Here is a 17,075-nt window from a genome sequence, read left to right as displayed (position 1 = left end):
TAAGTATATTTATATCACATTCCATGTAATTTTGTTCACCTCAAGTTAGTGAAATCTGGTAGTTTGGTTTGGTATTTGGCTGTGTTTTCTTCTTTTTCGTTAAATAATCTAAGATATTTTGTCACTTGGAATAATATTCTTTGAGGTATTTTCTTGAGTTTGATTCCTAAGGACTTAATACATAGCATTTCATGGCTTTGGTTTCCCATTCCATTGAAAAATCTTTTTCATTTCACTTGTATTATGCAATGTTCCTAAATCGTTAGTTATTAAATAGCATTATAAGGTAGTTCTTTTAGGGTTTTTAATCCTTTAGTTCTAAAAAATCTATGACTTTATCATAGTAGGCTTAATATGGACAAAATTGAAGGGAATATCACGTAAAGCAAACTTTTATTTCTAGAGCTTTCCTCTAAACATCCTGAAAGTGTATGTGTCTGATTTTCTCTTATTTTATTTTATTATTTTAAGGATTGACATCCATTAAAAAGGATATGACTGACATAAGCCATGGTTATGAAGATCTTGGCCTTTTACTTAAGGACAAAATAGCTGAACTGAATACCAAACTCTCCAAATTGCAAAAGGCTCAGGAAGAATCCAGCGCCATGATGCAGTGGCTCCAGAAGATGAACAAGACTGCGGCCAAGTGGCACCAGGCACCGACACCGACAGACACCGAGGCCGTGAAGACGCAGGTGGAGCAGAATAAGGTACATCCTGCAGACACATTTCCTGAAGACCTGAAAGAGAACAGACCAGCATCCAGATCGGAGGCCTGGGCGTCAGGACCCATGTTTTGATTCCCAGCTCTGTAACCTTCAGCAAATAACTTGACAGTTTTGCTCAATGTGCCTTTCTGTAGAAAGTGATGATCACAGTCCCCTGTTTTACACATACATACATTATAAAATGAGCCAACTATTGGGGCATAAGCACCTTTGCCACCTTTATTTTTTAAACAGTTTTATTTTTAAGTAATCTCTATACCCAATGTGGGACTTGAACCCACAACTCTGAGTTCCAGAGTCACATGCTCCACCAACTGAGCCAGCCCGGCGTCCCAACTTCGCCACCTTTAAATCAGGTTAAGTCTTGGGTTTTAACCAGTCAGTTATTGGAAAATATTTATTTAGGTATATTAGGGATTTGTTCTGTCCAACATAAAATAGGATCGCTCACACTTTCCCTTTGTTTAATAGGTGGCATTTCTTTCTCCATCTGTCAGGATTGGGGAAATGATTTTACACTGTGACAACAGTGGCAAAAATGTCTATGTTTGAATTCTATAGCATGTTACCGAGGACAGTGTTGATTCACTAGTAGATTCTCAAAGCTGACAGCCTTTATCAAGACTGATTTTCTTATTAGTTACAATATTATTGATGTCATCTTCCTTTTTTCCAGAGGGATTTGTTTAAGAATAACAGGAAGTTCTTCCCAGCTCCTGGGGACTAGAGTCATTTTCTCCCTAGCTGTAGTGTTCCTCTTTCAGATTCCTTTATCAGATGGTTGAAGGCTGCTTCCGAAAAGGAGAGGAGAATAGTCAACTGCTGAATTCTGGTCCCTCACCCACTTCAGCACTCACAGTGGAAATTTTCATCTATTACAGTTGTGTTTTTGTCTTCTGATGTTGACATACTGTAACAGTTTTCTTCCCCTTGTTTAGACATTTGAGGCCGAATTGAAGCAAAATGTAAACAAGGTACAGGAATTGAAAGACAAATTGACAGAGCTCTTGGAGGAGAACCCAGACACTCCTGAGGCCCCCAAGTGGAAACAGATGCTGACGGAAATTGGTATGTCACGTCACTTATCCCAGAGTCTGTGAATGAGGAGCACAATCATTTTTAAATCATAGTCTTTATCAGAAAAAAGTGTATCCACCAGCCTCAGTTATTTTTGAATTTGCTTTAATGTTTCATGTTTACAATGTTGCAAATTTAAAAATGTCATTTCAAATTATAGTATGCTGGGACTGGGCATATCCTGTATTTATCTTGCTAAACACCATAACAAAATTTATTTTTATGAAGAGTGTAGATACTAGTGAATAAAATGCTGTGCATCAAGTACCATGATTTTGTCATTTTTTTTACTTGATTTTTGGTGTTTCTATTTTTTATGCTTTATTATATTTTATTATATTTATATATATTTTATTATATTTATTATATTTATATATATAAATATTATATAAATTTAAATATTCCTTTTAAATGTTTTTTTTTTTTGTCTGGAAAAGGTAAGCTCCCTTCTCCTCCCTGGAGTTCCTTCAGGGGACTCATTTGGCCCCTGCTTTATGTTCTTCTCTTCCCCAGTCAGGGAAAGGGTTAAAAAGTAGCTCCCCACAGACGTCTGCTAGTTTCCATTCTTCATCTAGAGTTATCCTTTCATCTCCATCCTGTCCCTGTGGAAACTGTTTCTCATAAACACAGAATTCTCTTCACAAGTCCTTTTAGTTTATCACCCCTTCCCATTATTATGATAAGGGAAATGCATGTAAGACAATGGTACTAATTTTCCCTACTTCATAATATTGTTTGGAAAATTCAACGAGTTAATGTGTGTACAGCTCAGACAGACTGTACCTGGCACATAGTAGGTGCTGCGTGTTCACTATGATTATAATGGTTATTTTACGATCAGTTGTTCCATTATGTTGAGCTAAATATTGTCCTTCCATTAGAGTCAGATATGCTATGATAAATTGAAAAATCAGTAAGTATGTTTTAGTTTGAAAAATGTTATCCTAAGGAAACTTAATGTTCAAAGGTATAGTTAATCCAACCATAGACTCCTGTTGCATTATAATTTATTTGTCCCTAATTCAGTGGCTCTCACCTGGGATAATCAGAATTACTTGGGGGATGGTATTATCAAGGCATTTTAGAATAGGAGTTGAGAGTGAAGAGTATTTCAAAAAAGCTTCCTGATAAGATTTTGGTATTTCTTCCTCTCAGTTCACTTTTTGAATTGCATTATTTTTGTTGTTAGATTGTGTTTGACTAGAACATACCATATAGAATGATGTCATTAGGTACGTTTTAACAGATTGGTTGTATTAAGAGCGGCCATTTATTGTATTGTGCTACATGAAAAAAAATCTGTCTGATCAACTAATCACGCTCATCAGTGACTATTTATTGAGTGACTAATATGTTCAAATGCTAGTCAGTAACTCTTGGCTTCAGGGGACAAACGTTTTAAGGGTGGGAACAGCAGGAAAGGATTCCTAGCAGAGGCATAAGGTCTAGTGGAATTGTGACAGAAAGATTGAGCTGGGATACATAGAGAGGGAGTAGAGTGTGTTAGGTAAGGGCTGGTGTAAGCAGAAGCCTGTTTGGATGGTAATTGTAGGATCAATAGGACTCAGAGTTTTCATCTCAGGTTCCAGACCCTCTAATATTACTAGACTAGGGTCAGTTTTGTGGGAGGTCTTGAATGTGAGCAGAAGTCTTCATATTTTATCATCTAGGTGGTGACAACTTAGTTATTAAAGGATATCACAGAAGCGACATATTTATGTGATTGTTTTAAGGAAGTTATTTTAGAACCAGATGGGTTGCAGCTGAGAACCACTAATTAATTACAAGGAAACCAGTGAGAAGTCTAGTAGTCTAGGATGATAGTTCTCAAAGTTGTGCTCTGGGGAGCAACAGCATCAGTATTGCCTGGGAACTTTCTAGAAATGCCAAAATTTCAGGCCCCTCTTCAGCCCTATTGAGTCAGAAATTTGGGAGATGGGGCCCAGCAACCTGTGTTAATCCCTCCTAGTGATTCTAGTGCAGCTGAAGTTTGAGAACCACTAGTCCAGGCAAAACATGAGGAGGACCAAAATGGAGTTAGGGCACTAGGAATGTAAGGGATAGGTTTAAGGCTTTATGATCAGGAAGACAGGAGTTAAGAGAGTCATGAAAGAACATTCTGAATTATTGAACTTCAGTGATATGGAAGAGAGAATAACCTTTCAAAGAACTCTGAAAATCAGAAGAATCCACCAGTTTTGATAAGAAGAAAAAGTTGTTTTTAGTGTTTAAAGGGTTGATGTGATTTCCTAGTGTTGTGACTTCCAAGCAAGCAGCTAGTTGTCATTGTGTGCGATTTGAATAAAAGAGAATTGGCGTAGATATACAAATGTGGGAGTCATTTGCCCAGCACTGATCATTGAACATTTGCTATTCAAAGAAAGGGTTAAAGTTCCTTGTTCTAGTAGGTCAGTTACAGTTGAACAGAGAGACTCTATAGGACTTCTAGAAGAAATAAGGGATTGCTGGATCCTGTTTGCCTTAAGGAATATTACATATTCTACATATTCTTCTAAGGTCAGATTCAAATTTTTCTTATACTTCAGTTGACACACAGCTCCAGGACCATAAAATCTGTATCATTAAATGCAGTTAACTCTTAGATTAGGCTTTAGTCAACTGTGTAAGTAGAGTTACAAAGACCGAATGATAGCCAATATGTATCATTTTGAGTCATATCCTGCGGTATTCACATAGACAGTGATGTTAGATGTATAAATACCAAACACCAGTTTCATCTTTTATCTTTTTCTTTTAGATTCTAAGTGGCAAGAACTCAATCAGTTAACAGTTGATAGACAACAAAAACTGGAAGAATCCTCTAATAATCTAACCCAGTTCCAGACTGTAGAAGCTCAGTTAAAACAGTGGCTTGTGGAAAAAGAACTGATGGTTAGTGTTCTTGGGCCCTTGTCAATTGACCCAAATATGCTGAACACACAGAGGCAGCAGGTGCAGGTGAGTGGTGAATGTTATGTGACTTAACAAGACAAATGTTTTCATTTCATTACATTCATTTCATTACATTAGCTTTGGATGGGTTTGTGCTTAAACTGCCTGGAAGTGTATTTGTGATGCTTCAGATGCCCATAAGATACCGTTCTGAGGTTAGAGGGAAACCCCCAGAGTACCACAGCCAGGAGGCATCCCAGAACAGTCTCCTGAGCTCATGAGTGGGTCAAGTCTCTTGAGCATTTCAGTCATCTTGTGGTTTGTGCAGACCCTATTAAAAAGGGCCTTCTTTGAAATATTAATGTGATTGCGTAACTAATAACATTTTTATGAGAAGCTGGTATGTGCTTTTTATTGTTTAGAAATTACTCCTTTGAGGTTTTATTCATTTTGATTGTGGTAGAAGATAATGAAACTTGTAAAACTCATGCAGTATGCCCCTGAGGGGGTGGAGAGACAGAATAAAAAGGGGAGAAAGAAGAAGAAAAACAAAGAGGGAACCTTGAACCACACATGGGTTAGACTGGTCTAATTATAAAGTGGATGAACCCACGAGGAGAAAAAAAAAATCCCTGAGATATGAGTCAGAGGCACAAGCAAAAGCTCCATCGTGGTGCTAGTCGGATTTCCCTGCATCTACTATGGTCTCAGAGCCGTGTGGCCAGTCTTGTATATTGAAAATACGAAGCAATCTTGGTCATTGAGAGTCAACATGTCCTAGCTCATATATGTTCTTAATCTGAAGAGAATGGAAGCAAAGTATCTGGGGAAAAATCATTGCCCCTAGTCTTGGTAGTCTCCCTGAGAGAGATGAAATGTACTAACAAAGGGAAATTTCTGGATCACTCATTGTATAATGAGAGTCAGAGCTGAGCCTACATTCTGAGCAACGTGATTTATTGGCTAAAATTTTTATATTAGAGACCATTCCTCTTTGGATTAATTTAACATATTGCCCTGCCCTTGAAATAAAAACTAGGACAACAGGAACTAAAAAACAAAAGCAAACACTAGATAGATAAATACCATTTCTGTCTGTCTAAAAATGTAAAGTTCCGTTTTCCATAATCAATCATCCAATAACTTGGGTGTTTATTTGCCCTCTTTACCTCTTTGCCTTAGATTCTGCTGCAAGAATTTGACACTCGGAAGCCTCAGTACGAACAGCTAACAGATGCTGGCCGGGGCATCTTGAGCAGACCTGGTGAACACCCTTCTTTCCACGGGATTGTGAAAGAGCAACTGGCAGCTGTGACCCAAAAGTGGGACAGCCTCACGGGACAATTGAGTGACAGATGCAGCTGGATTGACCAAGCCATTGTTAAAAGCACGCAGTATCAAAGCCTGCTGAGAAGCCTTTCTGATAAACTGAGTGACTTGGATAATAAAGTCAGCAGCAGTGTGGCTGTGAGCACACACCCTGAGGCTATGAAACAGCAGTTGGAAGCAGCCCAAAAAGTGAAGCAGGAACTAGAGCAGGAAATGAAGCAGATAAAAGTGGCCCAGACCCTCTGTGAGGATTTGTCAGCACTGGTGAAGGAAGAGTACTTGAAAGCAGAGCTTAGTAGGCAACTGGAAGGCATCTTAAAATTATTTAAGGATGTTGAACAAAAAGCAGGTTTGTCCTATCTTTGAATACATGGATTTCCCGGAAACGGAGATCAGTACCGTGCCTCTTTCCAGGAGGTGGCCCCAAATCTAGGACCCTGAGGGGCCTCTGCCCTCCTTGAGAGCGCAGAGGAAGGAGGGGCCGCTCTACTGAGCGCAGACACAGCTGTGGGGGTAATGCACAAACAATGGGCAAAAGTCACATAACCGTGGAAATGTCAGATATTTCAAAACGGTCTTTAAAAGATGTCCGTTAATGTTTTTGCTGCATGACAGTTTCATTGCACCAGAGGAACAGGTGAATATACTTCTTAAAAATGCTTCGAGTCCTTTTCTTACCTGTGGTGACTCTGTTCTGTCCTGTCATAGAAAGCTTTTCTAGAGGAATGTTGAAAGAGAAGCATTGGGCACTAGGTTCTTCTCTCACCAAGTCTTGGTAGTCTCCCTGAGAGAGAAGCATTGGGCACTAGGTTCTTCTCTCACCTACCTTGGACCTGATTATGTGACAGATGTGCCCATGGGGCTCAGAGGCAGCAGGAGTGAGTACCTGAAGAGAGCACAGTTGGCTACTGTGTTTGTTCTGATTGAAAAGTAACTCTAAGTGCCTTGCAACTAGTAAATACTCAGTTTAAGTATTTTTTAATTGATTGGATTTGCTTATTGATTGTAGCAACTGTCTCCAACCTACTCCTTTATTTTGATGGGATACTGGTGATGTTCACTGTGATGATGATGAGATGATTACTGTTGCAACCACATTCCCATGACAGGCATGAAGCTGAGAACTTTACATGTATTATCATTTAATTGCCACAGCAGCTTCTATTAATTTTGCCAGTTTATACTTGGGGAGATGAGGCTCAGAGATTTAATCATCCACCCAGGGTCTAACAGCTCTTGAGGGGTTAAGCCGGAACCCAGACCCACGCAGTCCCTCTGTGCTGCTGCGTGGGGCCTTCATGATATGTAAAAACCGCACCAGTGAACAAGTCATTTCCCTTTTAGACGGTTCTGTCCACTTATTTGGTGGTTTTTCTCTTGGCTTTTCATAGATTAGATTACATTTTGATGTAAAATAAACATATCTGTGATTTCATTTTTAGAGAATCATGTTCAGCACCTTCAGGCAGCCTGTGCAAGCTCTCACCAATTTCAGCAAATGTCCCAAGATTTCCAGGTTTGGCTGGATACGAAGAAAGAGGAGCAAAACCGTTCTCCCCCAATATCAGCCAGACTTGATGTCTTGGAGTCATTAATTAAAGACCAGGAAGACTTTAGTAAAACTCTGTCTGCTCAGTCTAATATTTATGAAAAAACCATTGCAGAAGGTGAAAATCTCTTATTAAAAACACAAGGGTCTGAGAAGGCGGCCTTACAGTCACAACTTAACACAATTAAAACCAATTGGGATGGATTTAATAAGCAGGTGAAAGAACGAGAAGACAAGGTAAAAGATTCACTGGGAAGAGCCCGCAAGTATAAAGAGCATGTGGAGACTCTCCGGCCATGGATAGACGACTGTCAGAATAACCTGGAGGAAATAAAATTTTGCTTGGATCCTGCTGAAACTGAGAATGCTATGGCCAAGTTAAAGTCTTTGCAGAAGGAAATGAACCAACACTTGGGGATGGTAGAACTGCTCAACAACGCAGCCAGCAGCTTGCTCAGTGTCTGTGAGGTAGATAAAGAGGTTGTTACAGATGAGAATAAATCACTGATCCAGAAGGTAGAGATGGTCACTGAACAACTTCACAGTAAGAAACTCTGTCTGGAAAGCATGGCCCAGAAGTTGAAAGAATTTCAGGAAGTTTCCAAAGAAGCTAAAAGGCAGCTTGAGTGTGTAAAGGAACAGCTGGATGCCCATGACTCCCTAGGACCCCAGGCCTACAGTAACAAGTACCTGACCGTGTTGCAAACCCAGCAGAAGGCACTTCAGACCGTAAAGCATCAGGTAGATTTGGTCAAAGGACTTGCCCAGGACCTCGTGGTAGAAGCCTCAGACTCAAAGGGAACCTCTGATATTTTATTACAAGCAGAAACCTTAGCTCAAGACCATAGTGCGCTCAATCAGCAGGTTGATGAAAGGTGTTCGTTCTTGGAAACAAAACTTCAGGGCATTGGGCATTTCCAGAATACCATCCGAGAGATGTTTTCTCAGTTTGCAGAGTTCGATGATGAATTGGATAGCATGGCCCCAGTGGGGAGAGATATAGACACCTTGCAAAAGCAGAAGGAGGCTATTCAAGCCTTTCTGAAGAAACTAGAAGCCCTCATAGCCAGCAACGACAATGCTAATAAAACCTGCAAGATGATGCTGGCCATGGAAGAGACCTCACCTGACCTTGTTGGAATCAAAAGGGACTTGGAGGCTTTAAGCAAACAATGCAACAAGTTACTGGATCGGGCCCAAGCCAGGGAAGAGCAGGTTGAAGGGACAATTGGACGTCTTGAAGAATTCTACAGCAAACTGAAGGAATTTTCTTCTCTGCTTCAGAAGGCTGAAGAACATGAAGAGTCTCAAGGCCCTGTTGGTATGGAAACAGAGACAATTAACCAACAGCTTGACGTGTTCAAGGTAGGAATTCTTCATTTTTACTGTTTTTTAAAAAAAATTTTAAGAGAATTTTTATTTCATATTTTCATTGTGTTTTATTAGAAAAACAATTTCTTTTTTATTTTTAAAAGAAATTTGTAACTGGTACAGAAAGGAGATTGCCTTTTCCTTTTTTTTTTTTAATGATTTTATTTATTTGACAGACAGAGATCACAAGTAGGGAGAGAAGCAGGCAGAGAGAGAGGAGGAAGCAGGTTCCCTGCTGAGGAGAGAGCCTGATGCGGGGTTCGATCGTAGGACCCTGAACCCTGGGATCATGACCTGAGCTGAAGGCAGAGGCTTTAATCCACTGAGCCACCCAGGTGCCCCAGATTGCCTGTTTTGTAGAGCCTTCTAATATAGCTATCACACAGTGTTTGAGCCTGAATGAGCACATGTGGAGGCAGTATCCAGGCATGTGGAGATTTCCAAGACTTCTAGGGATTTGGGCCCTTGGAGGGTTAGACCTGAGATAATATCAAGAGGTCAAAGGGTGCTTGAAAAGTTTTAGGTGAGCCTGAAACTAACATTGTAGGGTCTGTTTCTGATGTCATTCACAACCGACATCTGGAGTGACCAGAGCCATATTTTAAACTCTCCTGCAGAGGCCTAACTATAACATAAAACATGTTTGTCTCCCAGCATTTTATTTAAATGGTGAATTATAGTCTTTTCCTCTCTTCCTTTTTATAGTCTTCTTATCCTTTTTAATTTAATTTCTTTTGTAAACTTTTTCTTCCAAAAGTTCATATTTTGAAAGGCAGAGTGGAGTTCCATGTCATAATCCTGGTTTTATAAAAACAGATCTTGGGCTCATGCTCCAGAGGATTAGGAATAAAATATTTTTGATGAACGGTAAGTTCCTCAGTGCTAGAGATGTCTGCCACTTGATAGCTTGGAGTGAGCTTAATAAATAGAACATTAGATTAAAATGGTTGGACCATGTGCAATGTCACTGGATTTGACTTCATTTATGATAGTAAGGGCAGAAATTGCATCTCCACAATGGACAAAGACAGGTTCAACCCTGTACAGAGGGGCTCCTACATATCAAGAATTTGCTGCATGGGACCAGTATGAATCTTTGGGGTTAGCATGGGTCTTGTTCTATTCATGAGGTGTATTTTACTTTGCAGTAAAGACCGGTATGACAATTAGTCCCACCGTTTGCACATAAAGGATAAAAATAAGACCAAATAAAAGTAGCATTTGCGAAACTATGAATTGTTTCCCATGAGAAATGAATAAGAATCAGATGTGCTATCAAATTCTGTGCTGTTATATTTGACATAGTATCTCTTTTGTTCAGCTTTAATAACATTATTTAGGGGTCTGAGTTTTGAAAAATAACTTCTTTTTCTTATTACTATTATGGTTATTTGTGGTTTATAAGATACCTTTAAGGCCCAGTTCCTTCAGGGCTTAAAAATCTGTGAATCTATATAGACACTGATTTTTGAAGGCAAAGAATGTGTTAACCTTAAAAAGTAAAACTGCCAATTATTTTACCAGCAAAAGATTGATTTATTAGAGAATTGCAGGGTGGGATGAGCAAGCTGGGGCAGAACCATAGACAAGTCTGGAGAAGAAAGGAAAGGAACATTCTTTGGTAGAGGAAAGCTAGAATTTGGGAAGGCTGTTATAAACAAAATGTCCATTGGAGTAAACTGGGATTTGAAAGGATAGTGGCTCCTCACTGGCTGAGTTGTGACCGTCTCTCCTTGGCCGGACTGTCGTGGGCCTTAGAGAGGAGGAGGTAAACCTTTCTTGCTCCTGTCTGTGCAGCAGTGAAGTATTAGTGTCCACTCGCAAGCTCTGTCTCTTCCTGTTGGATTTCAGTTGAGGACTGAGTGGTAGGCAATGAGATCTCCCCTTCCTGAACTTCCCATCCCCATTTTAGGGAGGTTTCCCTTAACTAATTAAGGGAAGACTATCACACTGTTGATTTTACTCCTTAACTGGTCAGACTTTCCTGTTTTTGGTTTGCAAAGCTGAGATTTCACATGAGAGGATTTGCTATTATAAAAACAAAGTTCTGTGACAATGGCTGCCTCAGAGATTTGGGGAGAACTTGATGAGTGAGTCTCTGGAATTTTCTGTAGAACCCTGACAAATTTTGAGTGCTTGAATGACAGTAATCAAGTTGCCTTCTTCCTAGTGAAATTGAAGCATGTCCAGTGCCTTTGTGAAACATTATCATTTTTCTGGATTTTCTGTGAATTTGTGTAGGGGGAAAAAAAAACAAACAAAAAACTACTTCAACTATGTGTAAGAAAATGGGCCAAAGTAATAATTTTGGTGCTGCTGCTTGCAGATGCCTCCCTCGCTGTGTTCCCAGTCATGAGTACATTGAAAAATGTGGCTCTCTCTAGAGAAAGTTCTTTTGAAAGTAAGAAAAAGCAGAGGTAAGAGGAACTCTCTCACCAGTGCATTCAAAGTGTTTTGTAAACTCAAAAGCACTAAGGCATCATTACCATTAATGGCTGCGGAGATTGTTTTATTTGATTGTGAAGAGAAATAAAATGGTCATTTCTTCTAAAATAAACCACTTATCATGCTGTGTTGTCTCTTTTCTGATTACTTTGGAAGGAGTTGATTGATTTTAATGAAATTTAGTAATAAAGAACATCTTGACATAACTTCAGTGTCTTGAGACCCAGTGACTAAAATAAAAGTTTCCAAGTGGACAAGTTGTCTACATTTAATATATTCGAGGACCAGAGGGGGAAAAATAACAAGAATGTTATTATGGTAAATAAAGATGGTAGTGTAGACAGTCACTAATTCTATTTATTTGTGTGTCTGTGTGTGTGCTCTAAAAAAAGCAATTACAACAATTAATATTTATGGAGGGCTTACTACCTGTCAAGCATTACTCTAAACTCTGTCTTTAATCCTGTTAACAGTTCTGAGACATGGATGCTATTATTATCCCCATCTTAGTGTAAGGAAGCTGAGAGCCAGGAGTTAGGTAGGTGACTTGCCCAAGGTCACACAGGTATTGAGTGTCCCACCTTGGATGTTTTGGTGGAAATAATACACCGTTTTGTGTCAACTTGATTCATCATGATGCACATCTCGTATTTTCTCTGGGAAATTTTAAAACATCTCTGCTCTAGGGGCCCTTGGGTGGCTCAGTGGGTTAAAGCCTCTGCCTTCGGCTCAGGTCATGATCCTGGGATCCTGGGATCGAGCCCCGCATCGGGCTCTTTACTTGGTGGGGAGCCTGCTTCCTCCTCTCTCTGTCTGCCTCTCTGCCTACTTGTGATCTCTTGTCTGTCAAATAAATAAATAAAAAATCTTTAAAAAAAAAAAATCTCTGCTGTAGCCAAATTTGGGTGGCCTAATTAACAAGCCATTGTTGATTTGAATCCAAAGACTAGCAATACCCTAAGTGTCCTGTAAAACCGGCTGCTATGAGAAAAATGAGATAAATATGTGTGTAGATGCTGTAATGTTGATGGTAGTCAACACCACCGCTTCTGCAGCCCACGTAGACCAAACGTGTCATTGTCTAAGTGAGATTGTCTTTCTTGATTCAAGTGGCAGATCAATTTGTGAACCTCTCAGATCTTAATTTGGTTTTTGTTGGGCAGGCTTTTGTTGGACATTTAGTTTTAATATAAAAAAAATTTTTAAACCTTCCTGAAATATTAAGTAGAATAATCTGTATTATTAATATAATAATAATATTCTGCTAATAATAGCTATTTTTTATAATTTCTAAATATAAAATAGAAGGAGCACTGAAGTACTGAGTCTATTTTTTATTAGACTTTGAAATGTAATCCAGTTTGACATTACTCTCTCAGGTAGCTTTAGTTTAACCTAATATCATGGATAGAATCTTATAACCATTTTCCATAATATAAAATTCAGAGTAGGACTGAAACTTAGCTATTACCTAGCTACTCAGTAGAGGGTGCCTTGTAGTCACTGGGAGGGTAATGGATTATTTAAATTAGGTAAGACTTCTCTGCTTCCATTTTTTTTTTTTTCCTAAAAATTAACCTAAGAAATAGCAGTTAATATCCTTGAAAGTTCAAAATTAATTCATGTTTAAGATACCAACCTAAACATAATGATTAAATACATATGCTATTCTGAACCAAATGTCCTAATTCATGTCTGTGAAAGCTATTCCAAATTTTTGAAAATAGATTGGTATTAACTTCTGTGTTAAAGTTTTTAAATTATTTGCGTGAGTTCTGTTTACCATATGTTTTCTGACTTCTAAATATTAGTCACCTGACTAAAATGTATGAAACGTGAGGTGTTTTCTCTTACTGTTGATAATTTAAAGTATCATTTTTCTGCTTAAATTGTCTATATTACATTAAATTCTATGCGCATCATCATAAATTCCTAGGCAGAAAAGAAAAAATTCCCTTTGGTGTTCCCCCTTCCCTGCCTCCTGCTAAAGATTCTTAGCATAACATTATCTTCAAATCTAAACTACATTATTAAGTAATATTAATATTTCCACATTTTTATTTATCAAAGACACATGTAACCAACTGTATACAAGGAACATATCCCAGCAGTTCCTGTGATGTCATCAACAGCCAGTCAGATCTTCTTCTGATCATCATGAAGTAATCACTATCACCATATTGAATTGATTTAATTTCAGTGAAGATCAAAGAAACCTGATGTTTTAATGAACATATACAGTCACATCTTAGCTAAACATGTACCCTTCCCACCTCTATAGAGGCCATGGTAAAAAGGCTTATCTCAGAATCGCTTTACTGTTTATTTCTGTTGCTGCCCCAAGTTGTAATTCAGTTTGTCCCCACAAATAATGTATCTCCAGTACAAAGTCTCTCTAAACTGATTTGTTTTTATTTTCAAAATTGAAATAGAATTACATAGAGCAGAAAATGTTTAAGCCAAACCAAAACCATAGACAGAGACCAAAACACCTGCCTCATACACTGGGATACATGTTCTCTAGTCCCTGTGAAGGCATTGTTTAACCCAGGTGTCTTCATTTGAATAGGGGTCAACTAAAATGCCGGGTATCTTGAGGCTGCAGAAACCAGGCAGTTGGAGCCCTATTTGTAAATAGTATTGCTGAAATAAATCACTTTCCAAATACTTTCCTAAGGTATCTATGATTTGATCCTAAAACAATCTCTGTGATGTCACCATATTTTTAAAGATAAAATTGAACTATCCAGAGAATGCTTTAACATAGTGGGTTTTAAGTGTGCCCATTGTTATATAGAGGCCTGTGGCGAATTGTTCCCCATTTTAGTTGAAAACAGGAGGACATGAAGTTTAGCTGTTGTAGAAGAGGTTTTTCTTAGGGAAAAAAATTCTTACTTACTTGACTGGATTTCTGTTCACGTGACTTTATTAGCAAGGCAGTTGCACGATATCTTCCTCTGGTATTTTTAAAAACTGAAAATATTTTCACTGGAGAAACCACAATTTGATGCATGGGCCTTATGGGAAGGTCACATCATTTAATCAGCTAGCATCAGTGTGGCACTTAAGATTTTAGGAAGAAAAAATATCATCCATGCTGGGGAAGAGAGAAGACCCACCCAAGCAGAGACCAGGACGCCAAGCTACAGAGAGCTGACACTGATCTGCTGTGTGGTGTCAGTAAAACCTTGTAATTCTCACTCAAAAACCAGCAGAACATGGGTGCTTGGCAACGTGCGTTCTCTTTCTGCTTTTGCTAAGTAACACTGTCACTCTCTATGCTGCATGGTTCTCTCTTCTATTGCTTTAAGATTGAGAATTAAAGTAGGTTGTTCAGAGGGCAGTTTTAGCCAGAGATTTTATGTGCCAGGTGTGGGGGGAGGAGGGAAGGATTTTTTTTCTTCTCTGTCTTTTATTTTTTTTTATTTTGTTGTTAATGGGGTAAAACTACAACACCATTTTAAAGGGATTATCCTCCTCCCCCAGTGCCAGATTATCACATCTATTGTCATTATCATATAGACCTCCCTTAGATGAAAGGTGGTCTACATAATTTATTAATGTGGAAAGTTGCTTAAAGGTGTGGGTGTGTCTGTGTGTGTGTGAGAGAGAATTTGGTTTGTGGTTATGGAATTATACTTTGGTCTCTTGTTAAGAAAATTTGACCTGTAAATGTTTTTTAAGTGGTTGCGCAGGACTATAATCATTCATTAAGGAATGTCTCAGGGAGGTCAATGCTGTGGTTATAAAGTTAACTGGAAAGCTTTTGGAGCTGTCCAGGAACCAGGATACCCTGAGAAAATGTCTGTGCTCACATATCCTGTTGCTCACTTATTAATTGCCTTAATTTCAAGACTACTTTGTTTTAGTAGTGTCTTAGTATGAAAAGTGTTTTCAGGTTTTGTTTGGTTTTTGGTTTTCTGAGGGAGGTTGAACATTGAGACATTGGTTTTTGCTTAACTTGCAAAAACTTTTTTCACTTTAAAAGTTTTTTTAAAAAAAAACTTTAACTTTCAGAAGTTATATATGCACATATGCCTATATTTCAGTTAGCAGTGTTATATATAGAATCACTTTCTGTTACACAGAGTATTTTTTATCAGAGTATTTTTTATCCACTGTCATCTGAAAACCATATTGAAGATAGAGGAAAAATAATATTATAGTTACTTACAGGAAAAATAGCAAATACCTATTAAAACTGTTAACCTAGCGTTCACACCAAGATAAATTCCCATCAAGATCAGACAGTAAGTCTGTTAAGTGTTTTTGAAGTTGTTTGCTTTTGTGGTGGGTTATCATATCCTACTTTTTTTTTTAATATAAACTACTTCTACTAAAATAAATAGCTATTGCATATTCATCTGATAAGTATCCTTGAAAATCCTTTAGTTATTTATGTGAAGATGTTTATTATTTTTGAAACTAAAAACATGGGATTCTTTCAGTTTTCATTATCTAGTAGTGTTTATGTTTCAGAGAAAAACAGAAATTGTTGCTCCAAAGGCTTATTTTTGTGTCATAGCAAACCATATTCTCCCCTCCCCCAACAAACCATATATCTCTTGTTTGGCTTCTGATCCAGATTTCAGTACCTAGCTGTTGGGACAGGAAAATACTCCTGTCCGTTTTCGTGGATAATGCACATTCTCTGCTTACTGCACACTGACTTTCTCAATATTACCAATCCTTCAGCCCTAAAAACTGCATGTTTTAGTTGGTAAAATTAGCCTTTAGCTTTTCTATGAAATGGATTGTTGCACTTGGTGGTAAGACTTTTGAAGAACTTTTTTTTCAATGACTTAATTTCACCTTAGAAATAGAAAATGAGAAAGTGGTACTAGTTTGCTATTATGCAGTTAGAATTTGTGTACTTTTCCAAAATCATCTGCCTTTAGGAGATACTTTAGCTCACGAATACCTAGTAGGCAACAGCAAGTAAGCAGTCACATTTTGGGAACATTTAACATTATGATTTCTGTATATATGAAATAATAGGGTTAACTATTTTTCAGAAGAACTTTGCTCATTTTATTCATTGTGATTATGAAAATGTGAGAGGTCTAGATATAATGATTAATATTTAACAGTTTAACATGTCTTTATTATATATTATATAATATATCTTGATTTTATTAACATTAGAGACTATAACATTTAAAGTAGCTGTATAAATAAAATTTGGGAAGGGAAGATAAACCAGTCTAGCTTTGCTCTAAAAATGTATGAGTTCTTTAGTTATCCAGATACACCTTTGGAGTGTGATTTTTTTTTTTTTTTTTTTGAGGGTGGGGAGGGGCAGAGACCCTGAGACTGTGACCTGAACCGAAATCAAGAGTCACATGCTTAATCAACTAAGCCACGCAGGCACCCCTGGAATGTGATTTTAAGTAACAAAGATATATACATACATGCATCATGTATACATACATACATACATATATACACACACTATAATTATCATAAATACTAATATAATATCAATAGCTCAGATTTTAACCTGAATCAGAATTATTAGGATTATCATTTGTAGACTTAGTTGAAATTAGTTTAATAAAATAGGAATTCAGTTATTAAATAAGTGGCATATACTTAAACATAATCACCGAGGGCATTTTCCCTTAACATTCCTTAGTTCCAAACTGTATATTGTGCCCATTTTCTCACCCATATTCTCCACT

At 37.9% G+C, this 17,075-nt stretch overlaps 1 protein-coding gene across 19 annotated transcripts in view; it reads left to right on the top strand.

Annotated features, from left to right (window-relative positions):
- The window catches only part of DST (dystonin), a 475,119-nt gene that overhangs the window by 372,178 nt on the left and 85,866 nt on the right, over positions 1–17,075 (top strand). For all 19 annotated transcript variants that reach the window (XM_032340325.1, XM_032340326.1, XM_032340306.1 and 16 more), the window contains 5 exons: positions 472–713; positions 1,670–1,799; positions 4,567–4,766; positions 5,883–6,378; positions 7,472–8,943. In XM_032340325.1, coding sequence (XP_032196216.1) covers positions 472–713; positions 1,670–1,799; positions 4,567–4,766; positions 5,883–6,378; positions 7,472–8,943 — 2,540 coding nt within the window. The remainder of the gene's footprint in view (positions 1–471; positions 714–1,669; positions 1,800–4,566; positions 4,767–5,882; positions 6,379–7,471; positions 8,944–17,075) is intronic.

This window comes from Mustela erminea, chromosome 4, assembly GCF_009829155.1.
Source record: "Mustela erminea isolate mMusErm1 chromosome 4, mMusErm1.Pri, whole genome shotgun sequence".
Taxonomy (NCBI): Eukaryota; Metazoa; Chordata; class Mammalia; order Carnivora; family Mustelidae; genus Mustela; species Mustela erminea.
The sequence above is the reverse complement of the archived record's forward strand: the minus strand, read 5'-3'. Positions and strand labels throughout refer to the sequence as shown.